General features: G+C 39.2%; 2 protein-coding genes across 9 annotated transcripts in view; both read left to right on the top strand.

Moving 5' to 3' along the window:
• Positions 1–1,156: 1,156 nt before the first annotated feature.
• On the top strand, positions 1,157–12,295 carry si:dkeyp-117b11.1 (B-cell linker protein). Of its 4 annotated transcripts, XM_081708014.1 has the most exons (20): positions 1,535–1,753; positions 2,953–2,978; positions 3,086–3,123; positions 3,878–3,915; positions 4,194–4,257; positions 4,882–4,975; positions 5,069–5,154; positions 5,310–5,370; positions 5,855–5,917; positions 6,051–6,079; positions 6,272–6,317; positions 6,899–6,971; positions 7,137–7,167; positions 7,277–7,310; positions 8,001–8,106; positions 8,719–8,750; positions 8,878–8,903; positions 9,175–9,258; positions 11,259–11,417; positions 11,729–12,295. In XM_081708014.1, the coding sequence occupies exons 5-20, from the start codon at positions 4,228–4,230 to the stop codon at positions 11,843–11,845; spliced, it is 1,071 nt and encodes a 356-aa protein (XP_081564140.1). In that variant the 5' UTR covers positions 1,535–1,753; positions 2,953–2,978; positions 3,086–3,123; positions 3,878–3,915; positions 4,194–4,227; the 3' UTR covers positions 11,846–12,295. The 4 variants fall into 4 exon arrangements, with proteins under 4 accessions (XP_026877976.1, XP_026877974.1, XP_081564140.1 ...); XM_027022175.3 differs by lacking the exons at positions 1,535–1,753; positions 4,194–4,257 and adding an exon at positions 1,157–1,203; XM_027022172.3 differs by lacking the exon at positions 4,194–4,257 and having other exon boundaries at positions 1,537–1,753.
• A 222-nt stretch (positions 12,296–12,517) lies between these two features.
• cltcl1 (clathrin, heavy chain-like 1) overlaps positions 12,518–22,848 on the top strand; it is a 33,273-nt gene continuing 22,942 nt past the window's right edge. For 2 of the 5 annotated variants that reach the window (XM_081707928.1, XM_081707927.1), the window contains exons 1-4: positions 12,518–12,854; positions 19,178–19,385; positions 21,036–21,304; positions 21,460–21,621. In XM_081707928.1, coding sequence (XP_081564054.1) covers positions 12,813–12,854; positions 19,178–19,385; positions 21,036–21,304; positions 21,460–21,621 — 681 coding nt within the window. In that variant the 5' untranslated portion in view covers positions 12,518–12,812. The remainder of the gene's footprint in view (positions 12,855–19,177; positions 19,386–21,035; positions 21,305–21,459; positions 21,622–22,848) is intronic. The other 3 variants (XM_081707926.1, XM_027022166.3, XM_027022162.3) reach the window with 3 other exon arrangements.

Raw genomic sequence — 22,848 nt, 5'->3', positions numbered from 1 at the left:
CCTTCTGGCTCTTTTCTTTTCGCTGTGCTGTCATAGCTAGATCTGCTGGAGTCCATCTTTGCACATTATATGTCCCTAATTTACACACCCTCATGCCTGAACCTGCATTCTCTCTTTCTGCTGAGGTACACCTACCCCTGATGCCATGATGTTACTCAGCCTTCACCCATCTCAATTGCCATGGCTACTCCCACCACCCCCTGATTTACCTGCTGTAGAGCACAAGAAAAAAAGGTTTCTTTTTCATGCTCTACGGAGTTTTTCCACACCCTTGGCTTGCTCACTGGGAGCTTGGATTTGTACATTTGTAAAGCTGCTTTGTGACAACATCTGTTGTAAAAAAAAAAGTGCTATGTAAATAAATTTGATTTGTCTCTAAAGAAAAAAATATACTTTTCAATATACTTTTCATCTAAATAACAGTGCAACTGTAATGCGTAAGGCCCGAGTGCCGAAGGGCGAGGTGCAGGACGCACAGACTCCAGCGACGTGGACGAACATTTATTAACACAAAACCACAACGGCACTCAGACGTATTACAAAGGCAGAACATGAACATGTAATTGTTGACATTAAACAATCACAAGAAACACGCATACGTTCACCTTACATTAACACGTTACACCAACAATGACCAACATTCTGCACACTTCGACACGGGTTTAAATACACATAGACAAACAAGGCGCAGGTGTGTGCAGGTGTGGCCACAAACAGCTCCTCCCACTACACGTGGCTGGCCAAACCACGTGACTCGCGGCAGGCGAGCGTTCCGTGACAGAAACTAGTCTATACATCTAAACTAAATTAAAAATATCTTTAAAATGATGTTAAACAACTTGTGAATTCAATCTTTTCAATGAATGTAATTTATCAGATTGATTATTGATCCTATATTTATCCTTATGTATCCTTTTTATCTCACCTAAAACTGAAATCATACTGTACATTATACCATTTTAATTTCAAAGTCCTTCTATATAGAAAACGGTGTTCTGGGTTCCACTGCAAAGAGGTGTGCACGGAATTTATTTTCCAAAATAAACTTTTCTTGACAAGTAAAAAGGTTCCTGAGAAATTACAGCAACATTATAGACGACCCCACCTCTATAAGACAGTAATAACGATGCTTGGCTTCCGCGTAACACTTAACCCTGAAGCCCAGACGTAGGCGTTTTGAAATAGATGAACTTCTATCAATGTGTAAGTACTGTCTCCTGTAGGCGATAGAGATTAACTACAGCAAATTATTCGTGCTCACCGTATTAAAAGAGATGCATAATAACCATACTTTTATTATATTTTCAGTCACATAGGAAATGTAAATACTACGTTATCCCATCTCTTGAATTATGCAGCTTTGTTTTCTATTTATTTCTATTGTTTCGGTGTATCGACGTTTCTATATTAAAACTGCGTTGTGGATTTAGTTGACTCTAGTTGCCAACTTAATAACATTTCATGCAGCCCTTGCTCTCAGTAGCGTTACATCTAATATATGACCACGAGTTGAAACATAAAGCAGCTGTAGCACCATTGAATTGCTTTCGGTCGTTTCGAGCGAGACCCGTGTCTGTCACGCGATTGGCACCTCAACGTGTCCGAATGCAAATACTTAGCCATGTGAAACAGAGACCAGACAGTACTGTCAAGAAACGGCGCACTTATGTTACACAACCCTGTGCGCATTTGCATCCGAGACGCACGCAACTCTCGTTCTAATGAACTGCAGAGGGAAAACGCAATGACCATGGTAATGTACAATTCTTTTATATTAGACAACCGAGCTGGCAAATCAAGTTAAGAATTAACTATATGGCAATAGGTTTACATTTATGTGGCTGTTTGTCAAAATGCAAACCGTCTCTTGGTAAATAATGTACACACTTCTGCCCCGATTTATAAGATTCATAGATCGCAGTGCATTAAAAAAAATTTTTTTTCACTTTTTGAAATTTCAGCACCTTTCAGATAATGTATCAAGATGATTTGTCTTATATTGTTTGACAGCTATTAATATTACTATAGGTACATTTAAATGGTTTACGTATATGTGGACAATATGATCTGTTGCACAGAAAACCTGTAATGTGACGAACATTACAAACAATAAATGTGTATGTGTATTAGTTTTAGAAAATGCCTTAGTCGTTTTGTTTTATAGGGATACTTATTCTCAACACTGTTTTTGATTAACTTATTGCGCTGATCTGATAAGGCAGAAAAGTGCACTTCCACTTCCTTTTAAATGTTACAACCTTCACCGTGGCTCCATAGAGTTTCTTATGTTAGCCTGTCTGGTGCTTATGTTTCTCATTTCTGCTTTAAGTACATTTGAGATGCACTTATCATTGTCGTTTTTAGTTATATATCAGCAGGTGTTCTATGAAGAGCAGGAAAATTATATGAGAAAACAAGACGTGGACGATGTTTATCACAGACATTATACCTTATATATATGTTTGTTTTAGTATTTGTAGCAAGGCAGTAAAATATATTGGGGTAACGTGGTTTGCTAAAGGTTCTGTTATTGGCCATTGAGCCAAAATATGAATTCAATAAGAAGTCCATAATACAAAGTCAGGTGCTTTGTTCCACACTATCTATTTGTTCTTCCTGCTCTGTCCTCTTTTGCATAATCTCTGACCCCGTACACCAGGAAGTTGTCCATTGGGAAGAGGTCCTTGTGGAAATGGGTTATGTTCTGTACCATTCACACATTGCTAAGATTACATCGGAATGCCTTTTTCCTTTGTTAAACATTTAGCTGTTTTATTTCCATAAAAATTATTTTGGGCAAAATTGTTGCTTTTGTTTGGTTTTTCTAATATGCCTAAGAAACAGCTAAGCCTGTTAGGACTGACGCATGTGTCCATTTGTGTGCGTGTGTGCGCGTGTGTGTGCGTGTGTGTACATTTACATATTAATGTATAAACTTCACATCTTTTTCAGAGTTTCTTTGAGAAGCTGAAAAACTTGTAAGTACAAGAGAATTGCACTTTCCCCCCTCAAACACTAATTCAATCTAGATTTTACATTCTTCTGTTTCTGCATGTGCTTATTTTCACATGTTCTTCTTGTGCAGACATGGTGGACCTCCTGCCCTACCCAAGAGACCCCAAGGTACAGTAGACAGCTCATTGCCTAGTTTAATCCACAGGTTTTGTTTTTCATGATAAAATGAATCCCATGAAAAAATTTAATCTTTACATATTTACAGACAATAGTGGCCACATTTCCAACAATATTGTTCTTTCTGGAAACAAAGGCAAAATCCTTTCCTGAAATAAAAGTGGCCCAAACACTTTGAATAAGTTATAGCCACAAGAAACTGTATATGCATCACTGACTGATAATATAGTACAAAAAATGCCAGCCTGTTTATTTTTACTGATGATTAACTTTTTAAAATTAATTATTGACTTCTGGTATGCTGGTTTCCTTTCCTTCCTGAAGCAAATGAATTAAATGTTTGAATTATTAGTTTTTTACCACAGTAGTTTGGAATTCACCTTTAGAAATTTCCAATGCTTGGGCACAGCTTTCATAAGACTACAAAGCTTTTTTCATAAACAAGTGTTTACATATATATATATATATATATATATATATATATATATATATATATATATATATATATATATATATATATATATATATATATATATATATATATATATATCCTATTATATCAGTCATTGGAGTAAAGGCTGAGAGCAACATGCACATATGTTTATTCCTATAAGGAGGCATCTAAGTTAATCTTACAGTGCTGTAGAAACATCTGAAACATCTTTTAAAGTTTCACACTGGTTACACTGGGGCACTATGTGTGTTACTGTATTGTTTGTCCTTACTCTGTTTGCTTTTGTTTTAGATACCAATTCTGGAAATGATTGGTCAGAGGATGAATTTGTAAGTGTAGTGGTTACCCCATAAAAGGAAATTTGTGTTCACTGGTTGTTTCAGTATGCTGTCACCATGGGCCATTCTCAATACTTTGTGTGTGTCCTCTGGAGTACAGTTCCATAGTAATTAACTAAAAATATGCTGGTTTTAAACATAAAGACAACAGGTGTTTAAAATTTTCGATTTGTCACACTGGTTACAATGCATTCTTGAAACAAAATGACAATGTTATTCTTCTTTTTCACAATAATCTTTACAAGAATGTCTTTGGATTGTACCTTAAGGATTGCTTCATGTAGCTAAAGCTGGTAATCCTGAATGGAGATGGGAGCAGCAGACTGGCATTGTGTAAATATTGCTAACTGATCAAAGTAGTTCTGATTAACAGATAGCCATGCTAGCATTTTCAAAGTGTCCTTTTAATAAACTCAGAAGTACATGGCTCAAAGAAGACTTTGTTACTTATTTTTCCCAGGAAGCACATGTATTGTTATACTGGTAAATATATGTAAGTCACTCTGGAAAAGAGTGTCTACTAAGCAGCAGAAAAAAATGGACTTTCTAGAGTTCTTCTAACCTGCAGTTGTTTAGCTGATTATACTCTTCTAATTATAAGTTGGGGTAAACAGGGGTAGAATGAGATGTTGGCCACAGTGCACAATAGGTGTGTATAACATTGTTTGTCACTTCCTGTTTGACATAAGGCTTTCAGTACTGTCATCTCTCACTTCCCTCCCAAAACCCATAAGTGAAGAACATGATTACATCAAGTTCCTAATCTGGTGTTAGTTTCTGTATCACCCACACTTCATAACCCTCTTGGTATCAGTCTAATTTGGTTTATGAACTAGGACAATAAGATCTTACAGATCTGAAACAGTAGTTGCTAGTTAGAATGATCTGCTACTAGTAGTTATAGATATGCATTATCATAACCATTCTTTGTGTGTGCATGTGTATATGTTTGTACAGGATGAGGAAGATGGCGATACATATGAAGCGCCACCCTGTGAGCGCCCTGCTATCAAAGTCCAACGGCAGCCGGTGGAGGAGAACATTTACCTCGGTACGTCCCAGCTAAATGCAGAATGATTTTTGTCTCACTGGGCAATTGGAGAATAACTTTGTTTTTCATTGTGTGGTGCTTCATCCATGTTAGGCTATCCTGAGAGAACCCCACTTCCTGTTATACCCCAAAGACAGGCAGCACCACCCCCAAGGCCAGCCAAAAGCACACCTATAATGGTAATTGGTAACAACAACAACAACAACAACAACAATAACAACAACAATAATAAATGCTTTAAAAGCAGACTCTCTGTGTTTTACTATATGAGCAATCCAATTAAAAATGTCTGGGTGACAAAGAGAGAGAGAATCTAATGCTTTCTTCTTCTTAGAGACCACCTGAGCTGACATCTGACCAAGAGGAGTTCTACATAGACCCGAATGACAGAAAACGTGACCACTTTGACCTACATATGACAATACTTACTATCTGATTGGCTGCTTGGTTCCATATTTTAGTTTACTACTCACTACATCCATTATAATTTGTGACAAATTATGTAACAAATAATGACTGCAGTGACAAATGACAAGTTAGGAGACTAGGATTATTTTAGAGTATTGATTAAATTTTGTAGAAAGCCCATTCAGATGTTCAATGTTAATGCTGTCAGAATAGTAAATGATTGAAAGACTGGGCCGTGGTTGCTAATGCTAACCTTAATTTCATTCCTAGTGTCCAATCAGTGAAGATGGCCAGCCAAACTCTGCAGTTTCATCCAATCAAAGTTAAAAGTAGTTTAATAACATGAAGGGCATTATATTATTTTAGATTATGTACCCAGAAGCATTTTCAAGGTCTTGCAAGCAGTTGTAACATGCCAAATGGCTAAATAACAGTCTACTCTTTCCTGTCTCTTTGTTTCTGTCTGATAAGCTTATAAGAAGTCAGGCCGTAGGAGAAGCCCCCCAGCAATACCAGCTTTTAACCATGAAGAAGGTATTTATCCTTTTTACTACAACACACACACACACACACACACACACACACACACACACACACACACTGTTTTGTATGTTTACGGTACTGGATTATAGGTTGTATGTCATTGATGTGCAAAACTTTCTTTTAGATGTTTACTTGGACCCAAATGAAGGACAGGTGAGCAGTTGTTGACCATCTCAGACAATGCTTAACTTTTTGAGGTTTGCTCATGTCAGTCATAGCCAAAAGTGTTTCATTTAATGTAAACTCTAAAAACTCTACATGTTTATCCTAGACATGTGAATGCAGGGGAACTAGACAGTGTGCGATAGTACAGTTTTGCATCACAGTGTGTCTGATTGGTTGCAGACTGAGGGTAAGCCCCCACATGATGTGTACGTGGACCCTACTCCAGGTGACCAGCTGTTTGAGTTTAATTTAGCTCATGGTGAACTGAATTGTACTGTTAACAAAACTGCAAATTGTGCTTTTCATAAAGCTGCAGTATGTAATAACAGCTGATTAAATATTGGGAAAAAAAACCAAACAAAAACATGGAGTGAGCATTTTCTTCCATTTGGCTTGGGTATTGTTATGCATTTTTATTAGCAATGCCACTGGATTGGAATCTCATGTTTCTCATTTCTCTGAAGCTGCACTTAATTTCTGATAATGGGCTCAAAGTAGGTTTTTGGTAAACTGTGTGGATTAGAACAGTTGACTATGTGACTATGATTCACTTTTAATCAGTGCTGGGGAGGTAGCTAATGCACTAGGCACTGTACCAGTTTGACAGATTTTCAAAGAGGCAGCCACTGACATTCCATTATCTTAGCAAAACCAATTTGTCATAACTATATAGTGATATTGTATCCTTATTATATAACAATGTCTATGAAATCAATTTGCAACATGGATCATCTGATCTGATGGTAACTGTCCATCATGCAGTGGACCTAAGTGGACGTGTTCTTTGCTTAATATGCTTGTCTATAGCACGACCGCCTGTATCTGGAGTTCGCATGCTTCTTCCACCCAAAACTGGAGGAAGAGATCCTCCGCTACCCATGTATGTGTGCTGGCAGGTGGACATTTTGCTGCTCCACACAACTCTGCATGCATTTATTTAACTTGAGCCTTATTTTACATGAGGTTTTGGGGTTAAGGTTATTGTTGGCACGGCATAGAATCCACAAGAGCTCTGTGATATTCACGTTCTCTTTTTACTTTAAAGTATGAAACCACCTGTACCTAGAGCCAAATCTGTAAGTATGGTCCACACACCAACACACACAGTCTCATGCAGGCATATGCACATGTGCTTGCATGTAGACAAATATGTCTACATAACAGTTTTTTTTTGGCTTTTATCAGAGCTCTTTTGTCACCAGTGACTCAGTGAAGACAGGTCAGTCTGCTTCACCTTTTTTTAAATATAAATTTCACACCCACTCTGTTGTTGCTTATCACTACTACTGGTTTTACAGTGTGGATATTTGGTTCGGTTTAAATCGTGTTAGTTTTTAAATTGTGTGCTGAGTTTTGTGATTGACTAGAAGGTCATGGACTTTTAATCTGAGCAAACTACCATAGATTGACAGCAGGATATAATAATTGTATTGATTTATAACATTTTTTAAAATTAGCATTTCAATGGAACTGGGTTTAGTTTCAGTTAGTTTTCAGGTAAAATATTTATTTAATTTAGGTACCTTTATTTTTTATATATTTATATATATTATCTTTGTGTTTTATTTTCAGTTGTATTTTAGGAGACAATGTGCAGTACAGTCTAGAAACCAGCAACATATAGGATACTCCACCTGTGTTTGTTTTATTTGTTTTCTTGAGTGCTTAGATTCTTTTTAGTGGAAAACAACATCACACAGTGAAAATTAAAATACTTCTTAGCATTTTTATATTTATATTTACAATTTTATTTACTTTTAGTAGTAATTATCAGTTTTTATTTCATACAGTGTGCATTCTTTTTTTCATACATTTCCTTCTTATGTTTTTTTCTCTTTGACAGTATTAGTTTAAAAATCTTTGTTTGCAGTTGTATCCCTGGTATCTTCATTTTCATATTTTACCCTAGCACAACTTCCAGTAACGAAAAGCCACACCTTTTCTGGCAAAGTTCCTCCACCAACACCGAATAACAAGCCTCCTCTTCCACTGAGCCTTAAAGAAGCCAAATCTTGGTAAAACATAGACACACAAGCACACCCCAAAACATTAGATTCTACCCACAAATTAGTTACTACATATTGTACACTCTGTAGAAAGTGTAGTTTGTGCTGGTAAAAAACAAGAAAAAATGGTTCAATATCTCCTGTGCCAAGTAAATTTACTCTAAATCAACAACTCGCATGCAAATGTAATGATCACACCCTTTCTATCTACTTCAGAATTGAATCCTGCTGCACTAAACTCTGCTTTTAGTGCTTGTTCAGCACCTCAGAGGTGCAGTGTGACAGTCTGACTCAGGATCTGAATATGCTTGAAAGGCAAAGATTTGACCAGCAGCCAAACATCAGCTGTGCATTTGGCAAAGGGACATGATAAAAGCAAAAAAAGAAAACATTTTAAGTGAAAAGTAACGGGTGGTTAGCACTGATATGTAACTGGTTAAAAAAGCAGATTTCTTCACAACTTTACAACTGTTTTTTGTTTAAAGTAGGTTTCATGATTAAAAATACCCCCAAATCCGTGTTACTGACTAGCAGTACGTCATATTCATAACCCATCTTTGACATATGCACATAGCGTAACCTAAACACACCACCCTCTTGTTGTATTTCTCTCTCTCTTAGTCCACCTCCTCCAGCTTCAATAGATAGCACTGGTGAGATTATATTCACTCTTCTATCTATCCTCCAACCCCCCCTTTGCTGATGCATGTATGTATAATAATTGAGTCATCATCCTGTCTCAGTCTAACATCACACCCCCATCTTCTCCCACTCTTACAGTGCCACTGATGCCTGCTGAAGGACAGGTAAAAATCTGAAGCTCAACAAGGAGCTGCAGTTCCTGCATGTTCTTGTCCTCACATATATGCTCTAGTACTGCACCTCGTAGTTTTACTAATGTGCTCCTCCTTAAGAAAGAAGGCAACACACTAGTGTAGTTGTATATTATGATACACTGCTGAAACAAACAACGCAAGCTCCTTAACCTGTGTAACGTGAAAGACTTTGACACTGCGACACTTTGATCAGTACCTATGTCCCATGTGGTTGTATGATCTGATGTCACTTTTTTCCCAGGAGGCAGGGCTGCAGGAAACAGACTGGTTTGCTGGCGTATGTGGGCGCAGGACTGCAGAAGATGCCTTACTCAAAGTTAATAGGGTAAATTGCTCTTTATTACCTGCTGTTTATTCATTTTATTACCATGAAGTGCCATGCATTTTTTCATTGTCAAAAAAAGATTTTCTTGCTCTTACACACTGAAACTATACATAAGATATGCATTGACTACTTGTGCTACTCTGTGAGTTTCCCATTGACCTACATGTATACAGAAAGTATTCAAACTGTTTCAAGTGTTCCACATTTTGCTATGTTTCAGACTCATCTTATGTTGGATTCAGCTTGTTTTCTTTTCTCACACACAATAGGCTCCTTCACAATGCCACAGCAAAAAATAAAAAAACTAAAATAAAAATAAAAATCTTGATATATTGCACTTACATAAGTATTAGACCATCTGATATGAAGCAATTGGGCTCTGGTGCATTCTTCTTCTATCAAAGGTCCTTGAAATGCTTCTACACCCATGCCTAATTAAATTGATTGGATATAATTAGGAAAGATGCACACTTGTCTATATAAGGTTTCACAAATGATGAATTTTAGAGTGAAAATCAGCTCATGATTTTGAGATACCTGTTCCTAGGCTTATGAGAGGTTTGAATCAAGGCGCAGATCTAGGGGAGGATACAAAATCATATGAAGCATAGTGTACAGTGGCCTCCGTCATTCTCAAATGGAAGAAGTTTGGAACCACCAACAGCCTTCCTTGACAAGGCCCTAATAGAGCATCTCTGAAGAGAGGCCTGAAAATGGCCCTGACACTCCCGGACCAACCTATAAGAGCTTGAATGATAGTGGCAGGAAGAATGGGAAAAGCTTTGTAGTCTCATCCCAAGAATACTTAAGACTGTTGTTGCTGCCAAAGGTGCTTTAGCAAGTACTAAGTGTAAGGCCAAAATAGAATATTAGATTTTTTATTTTTAATAAGAAAAGAAAAGGAAGGGGTAATACAGATGTGAGTCACAGAACAGAAAAAAATGTTTAATGCCAAACAAAAGTGAAAAACAAACAGACAAGTGGTGAACAATGCACCAACATACACAGGCTTACAAAAGCAGTGGCAATAACTCACAACTAGCACCAGACACTGGCAAGAAATGGCCAAGAACACCGTTGGCGCACACACAGGGTGGCAACATGTGGGGATATAAACACAACAGCACACAGTGACATGTCAAACAGAAAGACTAGGATGACAATAACATCCAGACAAGTGGCAGGGCTGTACCACGTGGACTAGGGATGGGGGGGGGGGGGGGGGGCATGCTGTGACAGCCGAATGTGACTCTGGAACATACAAGAATGTGTAAAACTTTAAAGGGTCTGAAAACTTTCCATATGCAGTGTGTGTAATGAAATTCTATGCTATGCCTAAATGCAGGGGCATATTTTGCATTTCTGGGGCTCCAAGCAAAGTTTTGTCTGAGGGCCCTAATCAAAGAGGGCCCTAATCAATTTTTATTTTTTACAGTAAAATACATTTATCCACCTTGTGCAATCTTTACCTATTTTCTTACTGTAGTCAGAATTTAACCATCCTGGTTTCTTTTGCTTGTCTTTCTTTTTTCGGCATCGCTGGGATGCATTTCATGGTTGCGTTCAAGGGTCCTGATTAGCTAGCTAGCGTGTTATGGTGTCATTTTGTGTGAAACAACGAAAGAATGAATGTGTTGAGACAGGTTTCTTTCTGTTTTTGAGGCAACCACTTGTGACCAGCAGGGGGCACTCTGATCTCTGGGGCCCCCTGATCTCTGGGGCCCCCTGCATTTGCGAGATTTGCGTGGTGGTAAAGAGCACCACGGCCTAAATATAACCATGACCTTAGAAAGCAGGCAGAGACCTTCTGTACTCTTTCAGCTTTTTAAGTTTAAATCTGCAGAGGCATCCTAATGTAAACATCTCTTCCCCATAGCAGCAGAAAAGTCATGTTTTCATCACTGACATTTCATCATGGTGGTCCCTGTAATGATAATGAAAATCTTTAAAGTGCTTTGGCTGTGTTGTTAAGTACGGTTTGAATATTGCGTTGTTTGCAGGACGGTTCCTTCATGGTTCGATGCAGCACTGCACGGAACGCACGGCAGCCATATACATTAGTCGTGCTGTTCAGCCAGAAAGTCTACAACATCCCTGTGCGTTACCTGAAGGAGCTACACAGTTATGCTCTGGGCAAAGAGGGCAAGAAAACTGAAGAGGTACCGCTGCCCTTAGGAGAGTCTCACTGGCTGTCATTGGAAGCATTTGGTTCTCTCAGACTTTTATTGACCAGAACTTTTGCTTTCTTTGAATATTGCAACTAATTTGAGAAGAATTGGCTTAGAGAAATAGTAAACAAAAAGATCTAATTCAACTTCAGTTTAATTCAGCCTCAGAGAGGATTAAAACTGTCTGGTTACTGGATATTTAAAAAGTTAGACTTATTTGTTGTAGCTGTAGAATGATGGTGTATATAGGAAGATGAACAACCCGTTTAACCCTGCATCTAATTTGTCTGTATGTCTCTTAGCTCTTTGCCAGTCTTCAGGAGATGATCTCTCATCACAAGGATAACCCCCTCTTGCTGATTGACAGCAAGAGTCAGGCCAAACACACTGCCTATCTCACACACCCTGTACATCCCTAACAATATGTGCATACAGTACATGTACATACCTGCATATCCCTGACTTGCTCCCTCAATGTCTATCTCACCCCCTTTCACCTGCCTATCTTACAGATGTATTTATTTAATAGGTGTATAATTAATTTAAGTCTATAGCCCATCACTGGTCAGTATGGTCTCTAATGGCAGGTATTATTTAGGTGCTAAACCATTCTTAACACATTAATGATACTGAAATGGTAGAGGCATGATAGTGGGTCTTGCACTGCTATGCCTATATAAAGCACAGCAGTGCCCAAATAATAATTGACATTTATTTAACTTCAATTTTTACAATACGTTGCATGCAATGGTAATTTTTCAATATATCTTTCAATATATATTGTGGCTGTTTTTATATTTTTAGCTGCATTGACTTTATAATGTATAAAAGATCTGTGCTGTTTCAATAAACTAAATAAAAAGGTCCAATGTCACTTCAGTCTGGATCATGATGATATTTATTTGTGTCAATATATCTGCTTGCTCGGTGGTAATAAATAGGAGTGGTGCGGAATCACGTGCTTTTTTCCTTGGGTAAGGGGTAGCGGAGGGGTACACAACTCTTGACCTATGTTCATACATAACCTAAAACGTCCTTCAGCCACGACGTTTGAAAGTCGAATCCTTGTTTATACGTAAACAGAAACGACTACCCTGCCTCACGGGACAAGAGTCTGAGTTATTACGCAATTGTTAAGATTTGGGTCTACTTTCTCAAGCGGAGGCGTTAGCTACCAAGGCTCCGGCCGACAGTGAAGAGAGAGTCGGCTGAGTCGGAGAGAGAAGCGGTGCGGAGGCACTGGCCGGGCACAGCCGCTATAGGCGCTCAGATTTATACATCTTACGCTCCTGTGGTTACGTTGTGGAGGAAAAAGACAGCGACTGTTTTCATCTTCCCCTTCCCCCTCTTCCTTCGTCTCTTTATTTGGTCTGATCAAAATAAGTAATGGCGCAGATATTGCCCATTCGCTTTCAGGAGCATCTGCAGGTAAGCCGCGGATAAACGGAAAGGTTTTGGTTTGGTTAGCGGGGTCCTGCGTCATGAGCTGCAGCGGCCACACGGCGGCTTAACCACGGGAAGAAACTCCGTAGCAAAAGGCCCTGGAAGAATTCCTATATGATTAGTTTCTTGGAGCTGAGCGTCGTTAAAGTCAATCCAGAAATCACTGGTCTGCGGTCGAGGGAATATTGGGAACGTTAGTAGTGGACTGCAAGCTTGGCGACACTGACGCAGCGAGTTTTTAAAGTGGCAAGAGTTATTAATGTGTGCATGACTCTTCATAATGCAATGTTTGCTAGCACAGCCTTTGAGAAGGCACACAAGTGCCGTCTGTCAAGGAAGAATAGGAGATAGAAATGCACAGTTCTGGGCTGTCACTTGTCTGTCAGGTGTTCCCGAAAAAAAGGAGCGAGATAACAACTTTGTGGGGATAACACTAATCTCTGTTGTCAGTGTCAACATTAAACAAACTCCAAATATATTTTTCATAGCTTGTATTTGCGCTGGACTAAAATATTCCTCCAGTAACACCCTATCGGTGTAGTATTGCATCTTTGCGGGTGCTCACGCTTTTGAAGACTGTTTGAGTCCTCTGTCAGGCTGCTACCTTTAAAAGCTGTAAAGGTATAAAGTTGCCTTGCAAAGCTAAACTATCTGTCTTATCAATAGAACTCTAATGGTATCGTCTTACCTTTTTACTTGTTTCAAGAAACTCACCTTAACTCATTTTCATTAGGTCCCTGTTATTGCATTGTCTTCACAAATATAAACATATAGACAACCAAATACGACATGTCTATTTTAATTAATGTCTAATCTAATTCAAGACTATGTATTATTTTAATTATAACTAGTCATGGCACAATGAAGGCATGCACTTTAATTGAAAAGGTGTCAGTTTAAGTGATGGAGATTGTCAGGTAATCTAGTAGCGCTGGTAAAATCTTATATTAAACCAGTTTTGCTGTTTGGTTAGTTCATGGATACGGGAAATTGGCCCTACTTTGCTTGGCAGCTCTAACTCATGTCACCTGTCAAATTTCCACACTTGATGCTTATAGTTGTGGTCATTGATCTGTTTAGAGACAAAAGCAGCCAGACATGGTGGTGTTTGGTTGACATGGTGGTGTTTGGTTGACATGGTGGTGTTTGGTTGACATGGTGGTGTTTGGTTGACGTGGAAGATGTTAGAGCCTGATGTTGGATCTTGAGCCTGATAAATGCAGGTTCAATATAAAATAACAGAACATATCTAACACATTTTTGGCACTCAGGTTTCCAGTGATCCAAGTTTCTGGAAGATTCTTTCTTGCCACATAGACCATGTGAATACACTCAAAAACAGCCTCCTTAAATCATTTATGGCATATTCTCCTCCATTCTCTGTTTGTACATGGAGTTAGCTTCTCTGCTCTGTGCTGTGTTTTGGGAGGGGGGTCCACTTCAAACAATGGCACAGTGTTTTACACTGGCTGTTTTTTTCATTGCTTCTATGAGAGCAGAGGGTGAGGTTGAGTCGCAGTTTGCCTGTTGCCTGATGGATGCCAAATGCTAATAAAGTTTATTGTCCACAGTCTTCTGAGACACACTGCAAAACACCCCTCAGCTGGGCTGCAGACAGGACACTGAGCATGTGAGGGAGTTTTGGGTGTGTACAGTGTGGGTCTACAGTTCGTCCATTCCAGAGGCTTGTCTCCCTGTCCTTCAGCCTCTAAGCAGGCACAGGGATCCTGTTTCAGTCCTGTCTCATTTCATCCTGCAGGAGAATCCAGAATTCTTTTGTCCTGTGCTTTTTAGTATTCTGTTGTTTGCAGGGTGCACTGCAAGTCTAAAAACATTTAATATTTGATGGTATGTGGTAGGGACATCTGGAATTTACTTCAAGGCTAATTGAAGCCAGATGTCATCAGCCTCACTGAAATAGATAGGTTGGTTCAAGTCGACAGGAATTGCTGTTACAGTATTCGGTATTGCATGTTGTATTTGGGATCTTAGATGGCTTAGCATGTAGAGGTTCGTCTGTCCCCTGCTCAGAAGCTCAGCTGGTTTACTTAAGTGAAAGAATGCGAAGAATCTACAGCTGGGAGAACTGCGCTTGTGCTCTTCTGCTTTTTTCCTTGCATGTGTATTTCAGACTTCCAGTAGCATTGTTCTGCACTGGATTAGACTTCTACAGGGTAATAATGAACGTGTGTGTATGCAGTGTGTACTCACCACTGGTGTGGGTTTGTGTTAGAGTTCCTGCACTCTCTATGTAAATGGTAGAGAAGAGGAAATAGTAATTGAGGTCATCTTTTATGTTTGGTTTGTGAAAGGTACCTAACTAAGGTAAACCTGCAAATCTTTTGTTTGATTTCTTTAAACAAACACAGCGGTCAAGCCTGCAAATCCAGTTATTCTTAATAATGCTATGTGGTTTTTTTTTTTTTTGGGGGGGGGGGGGGGGTTTGGCATAACTCTGATACTACATAGATACGTTTGACTATCCTCTACCCATGCAAATTCATGCAACTTCCAACTGCTCTGATTTCTTAAATCCTGCAAAGCTGTATGTGGGTAGTTGGCGATTAACAGTAGGTTTAAGAACATGTGCAACCTTTTGGTTGCATATTTATGTAGTTATTGTTCTGCTTTGCAGTGTCTTTTGACTGGAATATTTTGGTAGTGATGTTTTATTTTCCTGCATTTTGACCAGCAGGTGATCCTGACCAGTCCTGTTAACTCAGTAAAGGTTTACCTAACATAGTTCTAATCTGGCAGAGGAAGTCGCAGTTCATTAGCATCTGTGCAAAGCGAACCAACTTGATTATCGTCTAAAACGAGACAAAACATTTCTTCACTTCCCAGTGACATTACCTTCTCGCACTCACATAGTGGCTTTGCTTTGGCACATACACTTTTCTGTCTTATAACAACATATTTAATCAGCACATGACTTGGAAGAATGTGAGCCACCTGTTCGTAACCACAGAGAGTAGACTACGTGTAGATGCATTTATATTGCTCATCAAAGCAATTTGTTTTAAAGGACTAGATTAGGATTAGCATCTGAACAACAGTGCTGTACCCTGCCACCTTCCATGGCTGCCCACTCTGGACAGTTTGCAAAATGCAGCTTGTGTTCTTTTGGGTTTTGCCGGGGGCGGGGTGTCCTGTTCAGAAGGCTTCACTGTGGGAGCAGTAAACCCCCCCCGGAGATTGCAGAGGAAGTTAGTCCAGTGCTTCCTTCATCCTCCCCAGATATGTCAGATTCGGCAAAGCTCCCAGTTTAGTAATGCAAGTGTTAGGAAGTCATTATCTTTTGCAACTGAATCACCTTGCCCTGAATAGCCAGGCTTGGAGCATGCAACAAGAACAGAGAAAAACAGCCTGTGTTTGTGAATGATAGATACGAGTGTCTGGATACCATGGATGTGGTACATACAGCTTAGTTCACAAATTACATGTTCACTGTGACTTGTGAACTAGATGTGTATAACATTCGATGATGTACACACAATTACTCGACACTCTTTGGCCCATACTCCTGTGCATAATGTCATTAGTGATTACCTTTTGAACTCAGAGAGAGAGAGAGAGAGAGAGAGAGAGAGAGAGAGAGAGAGGGAGGCTTATCTCATCTATCAATCCCACTTCAAGCCTGGACAGTGCCAGGTCACCATGATAGTCCAGGCTTTATAGACTCGCATTACTAACATGACAATTACTACTAAACATGAAGGTTACTTTCAAAGCACTAGACTTAACATTCAATAATGTGCATAATATAATCACTCATTTAGTTTTATTTTTTATCTTGCTCATCAGTTCCAGTGCTGTTTTAATGGCTGGATGAGTTTTCTTAGGAAATACTGGCTGATCTGGGGAGTGTTTTACTTAAGAGAGCCTGGCTATGAGTAATGTGACCGGGGCATGTGCATGTGTAGTATTGCGATCCGGGTGGGAGGTAGGATTGTGGATGGATGTGAGGTGGGCAGAACCAGGGAGGGATGTGGGTGTCACTTCATTCGTCTGAGTCAGGTTTTGTGTGTGTGTGTGTGTGTGTGTGTGTGTGTGCCAGCGCGTAGTTGTCAGAGGAAGCTTCCCCACCCCGTTCCACTTACGCAAGCAGTATATTCCAGGAACAGCAGCAGTGCTGCATAAGGTCTCTGTGTGGAAGGAAATGTGCAGTGATTCACTAGAGGTAAACCTTGCTCAACGTCATCTCCTTCCAGAACAGAAGACTGCTTTCTGAGACCAGTGAAATTGCACAGATCAAATTAGTATACCCAATGAAAAAAAGTTTGTTAAATTAACTATAGCAACTAAAAATTATATAACAATATTATGTGAATTCTTGATGTTGTGCTTTGTTATATCCTGCACAGACATAAAAATAGTCCATAATAAATATGCATATGGCAAATTTCATGGGACATGCAAGACGTTGACCTTGTATATGGTTGCAGTTAAGAAAATGTACCAAAAAGCAGCTTTGTAGTTTTGAGCTCTAGCTTCATTTAGAGAGACTGTCTTGTGAACCATGCCCTGAAAGCAGGGTCATTTTATACACTGTTGGATGCTGTGGGAGTTGGATGTCACTTTTAAAGACTCCAAGACCCTCATTGGGGTAACTGAGTAACTTATTCTCAAGCACACACACACACACACACACACACACACACACACACACACACACCACACACACAAAATTCAAAATTACTGTTTCAGTATTATCGATAATGTTATCACTGCTGCTACATACACTTACAGCTGGAAAAACTTTCCATACCTCTGAAATATCTGGTTAGATATTTTGTGAGAAGTACTGTTATTCTTTAGTAAAGAAGGAAATAGACCAACTTCAGCTGCTTTTTCCTGCACAGATCTGTCGGGTGTCATGGTCTTCTCTAGGTTCAGAGGAAAGCTAGGCAGCGCACTGTGCTTACACCAAGACATGTGGGGCTGTGTATGGTGTGAGTTTATCATGCGTTAACCTGAACAGGAGAGAATTTATTTCAAATTCAAATATCCTGTGTTATAAGTTACTTTTGAGAGTAATTTTCCCCCTTTAAAAAAAAGCTCCAGACTACTGGATTTAGATTTGAATACAAATTTAACAAAGAACAACCTGAGCGTATGTACAAATACTTATGGTACCGCACCATGTATGTTATACATGAAAGAGTGTACAAGTTTCACAGTAAATACAAGAGTAATATCTTCAGGTTCTAAAAGAAGCCTAGATTTAGTGGAAAATTAGAACATTTTAAAGAGATATTGTAACTTAATCTCTGTATACTTAACTCAGAAAGTACCAAATTTAACAACGAGAAGTCATAGTCGATACTAGCAGAAATAAATATATAAGCATGCGAAGTCTGTATCAAAGTGACATCTTTTACACCTAAATACTACTTAGATGAGAGTGACATAATGAATTTGTTACCAAGGCTGTTTGTGTAAAGTTTTTTTTTTTTTTTTTTTCCCTAACTCTGGGAAAAGTAGTTCCATTTCTGAATTGTTTAATTTACTTTGACACACACACACACACACGCACGCACACACACCACAAAAAACATTTTTCTTTGTGGTAATACACCATTTGCTACAGTAGCAGTAGATCCTTCCTGGAACAAATGTTATACTTTGATATCAAATGTGTAACATATGTTATACTTTGATGGCATATCAGTAAATAACTGATTGCATACACAAACATTAGTATAAATATGACACAACTTTATAAGTAACAGAAATATTGAGGGTATTTTGGTATATAAAGCCTTTCATACTTTAAGAACATTAAAAAAAACCTTTAATTATGCTATTAATGGGCCAAACTATTGCAGTTCACTCAGTGATACATTTGTTAGAGCCTTTGTTGGTTCTTTATATTTCGAGGTGCATTGTGTGATATTTGGGCACAAATATTCCAGTTTCCTATGATGATAATTCCAGCACTGGGACATCCTACAATATGACTGAATCCCCAGTTAGGTTTCTACAGGAAAAGAGGCTGAGTTGAGTATGTAGTAGGTGTGTAATAATACATTGGTTTTTAAAGCTATTAGATTCCATTTATGCAGTATACATACACTGGTCCCTATTCTGAAAATACATAGCTAATGAAAATGTGCAAGAGTGATCCCAAAACAATGGTGAAAAAACAAACAGAGATGAAAGATGGTCTAGGGGTATTGTGAATTGAAAATTAATGTTGAAATTGGTTTGCTGGATGTGTTGATCATATTGATTCCTGAGAAATATTTAGGCCTGCTCTCCTTTGTGTGCTGACCACTTTTAGGTTGTCACGTTCTTGTTTCCCCCAGCTCCAGACTCTGGGCGTAAATCCAGCCAATATTGGCTTCAGTTGTTTGACTATGGAGTCCGACCGCTTCATCTGCATACGGGAGAAGGTGGGCGAGCAAAATCAGGTGGTGATCATCGACCTCAGTGACCCCTCCAACCCCATTCGCCGTCCAATCACGGCAGACAGCGCCATCATGAACCCTGCCAGCAAAGTCATCGCTCTGAAAGGTGGGACTCCAACATGTGATTTGTAAACGCTGGCTGTAGTGCTGTATGAATTATGAAATACCTGTGTAATAAAGTTCTGTTGAAGTGAGTAATACTGGAGCAATAATAGTTGTGTAATGCCAGTGAAAGATGCTTTAGTTCTCTTTCAATGCTAAACACAAGATAAGGGAAATGAGTATGAGGGAAATCTTTGAGAGAGTCTACATTTACTACATGTCCTTTTCCGAAAGCTTTGTGTGTTTTCCCCCTAAATTTCTTACTTTGTTTCTAACAAACTGCTTTTCCAACGCTCTCTGCTTTTGTAAAAAGATGGTAAGTTTTGCTTCCCAGTACATTTTCTCTTTCTCTCTCTGTTTGTCTCTCTCTCTCTGTTGCTCTTGGTCTTTCTCTCTTTGTCATCGGTCAGTATACCCATGATAGTTGATGTTCTCACTTACTCAATAATATGCTCCACAGCCACTTTATTAGAAAAACCTTGTTGGTTTGTAGTTAGCATTGTAGACTTCATAGCCCATCTGTTGCCATACTGAAAATTTGTGTTATCCATCTTGCAGTCTTTCATAAGCGGTCAGGTTCTTGTCACAGAATTGTTCTTGGCTGCGTGACTTTGGGTGGTGGACCACTCTCAACCCAGCACTGACACTGAAATGTTTAAAAAATAAAAAACCAGAAATGCCGCTGTGCTTTCTGAACCTCACCCAGCTCAACACCCACAACTATGCCTCTACCATGTAAGAGCCAGTCACCCAAATAAGAACCAGTCTGTTCTAATTCTGTGGTCAGAAACTAGTGATAAACATGGTGGTGGGTGACTGGGGAGTTGCAGATGCCAACAGTTGGGCCTGTAATTGTAAACTTATCTAAAGCACCAATAAGATTGGGCTAGCTCATAAAGTGGAAAGTGAGCATAGGTGCTAATCAAATGGCTAGTGAGTATGCATTCCTTAATGGATATATACGAATATCTCAGATCTATGCTCCCTCTTGGGGTGCCTTTTGGTAAGAAAGGAGGCGATTTGTTCTGAGGAGACTAGCCATATGGTGGTATCACGCTAACAATTGATGGGGCAATGGACAGCAATGGCAAGCTGCCTTATGGGAAAAGCCAGCAACTTGCTGATAGGTGCAGCTTTTTAACTCCAGAGATATGCATGCACATATCTATGGTGTATCAAAATTTACTGTTTCGCACATCTGAGAGATATAGATATATATAGATATATATAGATATATATATATATAGCTTGGCAGAAACCTAAACTGTGCACATTTCATCCAGAACAACAGTGTTTGCACCCATTTGAACTGGTTTGAAAATCTGGTTTGGCATCTCAAGTTACTGTGTTCCTTGCCCATGTTTGTAGCCAAGAAACACTATTGTTGGCACCCTGTCCTGTTTGTGGTAACATATGTAATGTGAGGCAGGATGTATAGATGTGGAGGACTTTGATCACATCACATTCTGCTACCCTAGAACCAGGGCCACTATGTCCATGGGGATATATATCGGTTATGATAGTACGATAACGAGGCCAGATCCTAGGTTATGCAGCATGGTCATTTTGTGAAGTTTACTATGTGTTCGTTGCAAATGAACAGTCTTTATGGGTCAAGATTCTGAGTTTGATTTTTCTTTCTTTCTCTTGTCAGCTGCTAGGACACTTCAAATCTTTAACATGGAGATGAAGAGCAAGGTGAAGGCCCACACCATGACAGATGAGGTCATGTTCTGGAAGTGGATCTCCGTCAACACCATCGCCCTGGTTACTGACACAGCCGTCTATCATTGGGGAATGGAGGGAGACTCTCAGCCAATCAAAATGTTTGACCGCCATGCCAGTCTTGCAGGATGCCAAATAATTAACTACAGAACGGATGAGGCCCAGAAATGGCTTCTTGTTATAGGCATATCAGCACAGGTAAGTTTAATATATCTGGGGATTGTTTGTGTGGGCATTTCAATCTCCCAGTATGACTCAGCAAAGCGTGAATCTGTTTGGCTTCACTTGTATGTTTATCTGTACCGAGCGCCTGTGTGTGACTGTAACAAACTCTCTCCGTCCTGGTCCTACAGCAGAACCGGGTGGTTGGGGCCATGCAGTTATACTCTGTAGAGAGAAAGGTGTCTCAGCCCATAGAGGGACATGCTGCAGCATTTGGGCAGTACAAACTGGACGGAAACCAAAACGCTTCTACACTGTTTTGTTTTGCTGTAAGGAGTCAGGCTGGGGGCAAGGTCAGTATTCTTCTCTCGCTCCCTCTTCTGCAACCTCTCTCTCCCTTTTTCTCGCTTTGTTAACTCTGTCCCTCTCTTAGAATGATTATAAGCAGGGTTGGTAGAGCTACTTTAAAAATGTAATGTGTTACAGTTTGCTGATTATCTTCTAAACATGTATCTGTGACCTGCTTCCATGCATTACTGCATTTAAAGTAACATAATCTATTTACCTTTTGTTACTTTTGGATTACTTTAACCCATTAAATGCCAAAGAGTTCAGAACACTACAGTGGCCAGTAGTATGGTCACTAGGAAGCTCCTGTATTTTCTCTGTGCAATCTCATGAACAACTCAGCCGTTCTGTTAAAGTTGTCTGTGTAAACATGTTCACTCCCCAGCAGAACAGTGTTCTGTACAGAATGCCCAATCCCTACACTCCTGTCAAATTAGCAATGGGGTGTAAACCTCCTAGTTAAGTATAGAATGTTTTGGCATTAGTGACTTCTTCATACTGAACGTCTGGTTAGAATATACCTTCTTAGAACATACAGATTAAAAATACTCTTCTACAATAAATCACATACTCTTCATTTAAAAATTTTGCTGAAGACAGTACTCCTGCTAGAAATAGGGTAGCACTTAGTTGAGAAGGTGGTTCTTCAAAGCGGTTCATAATCCCTGTTGTTCAGTCCCGTCAATTATATCTAGAGCGTAAGAAGGAGTTTATCATCCGATAATGACTGTGGCATAACTGGCAAGGAAAAAAATGTCACTGATTGGCTGTTTGAACTCTAATAGCCTAATCTATGTTTTATTGTCAACTGAATGGAAAATACAATTATTTGAATCAAGATAACATTTAAAACAAATACCATATCCACAAAAAACAAATCTTCTGTTAACATTGAAAAAAATCCTGTTTACAATAAAAAAAAATTCTGTGTTCATGATCCACATAGCTGTGCTAAAATTGCCGTCATGTGCATTAATGAAAGCAAAGAAAATCAGAAATCACACCAGAATGAGCTCGGAAATGCACACCTGATTCCAGTCACATATTCCAAGGTAGGGGAGTAAAAGACCCCAAATGCACCGTAGTCCGAACAGAATGCACGGTACACCTTTTACACCTTTAAAAGCAGGCTAGATTTGATATTGTTGATGTTGCAGTGCAACAGCAGCTGACTCAGTTAGAACTGTTTATAAAGTGGGGCGGGGAAGTAAAAAAAAAAAAAAAAAAAGGAG

This window comes from Electrophorus electricus, chromosome 25, assembly GCF_041902795.1.
Source record: "Electrophorus electricus isolate QZ-2024a chromosome 25, ASM4190279v1, whole genome shotgun sequence".
NCBI classification, from domain to species: Eukaryota; Metazoa; Chordata; class Actinopteri; order Gymnotiformes; family Gymnotidae; genus Electrophorus; species Electrophorus electricus.
This window is presented reverse-complemented; position numbering and strand designations above follow the sequence as displayed.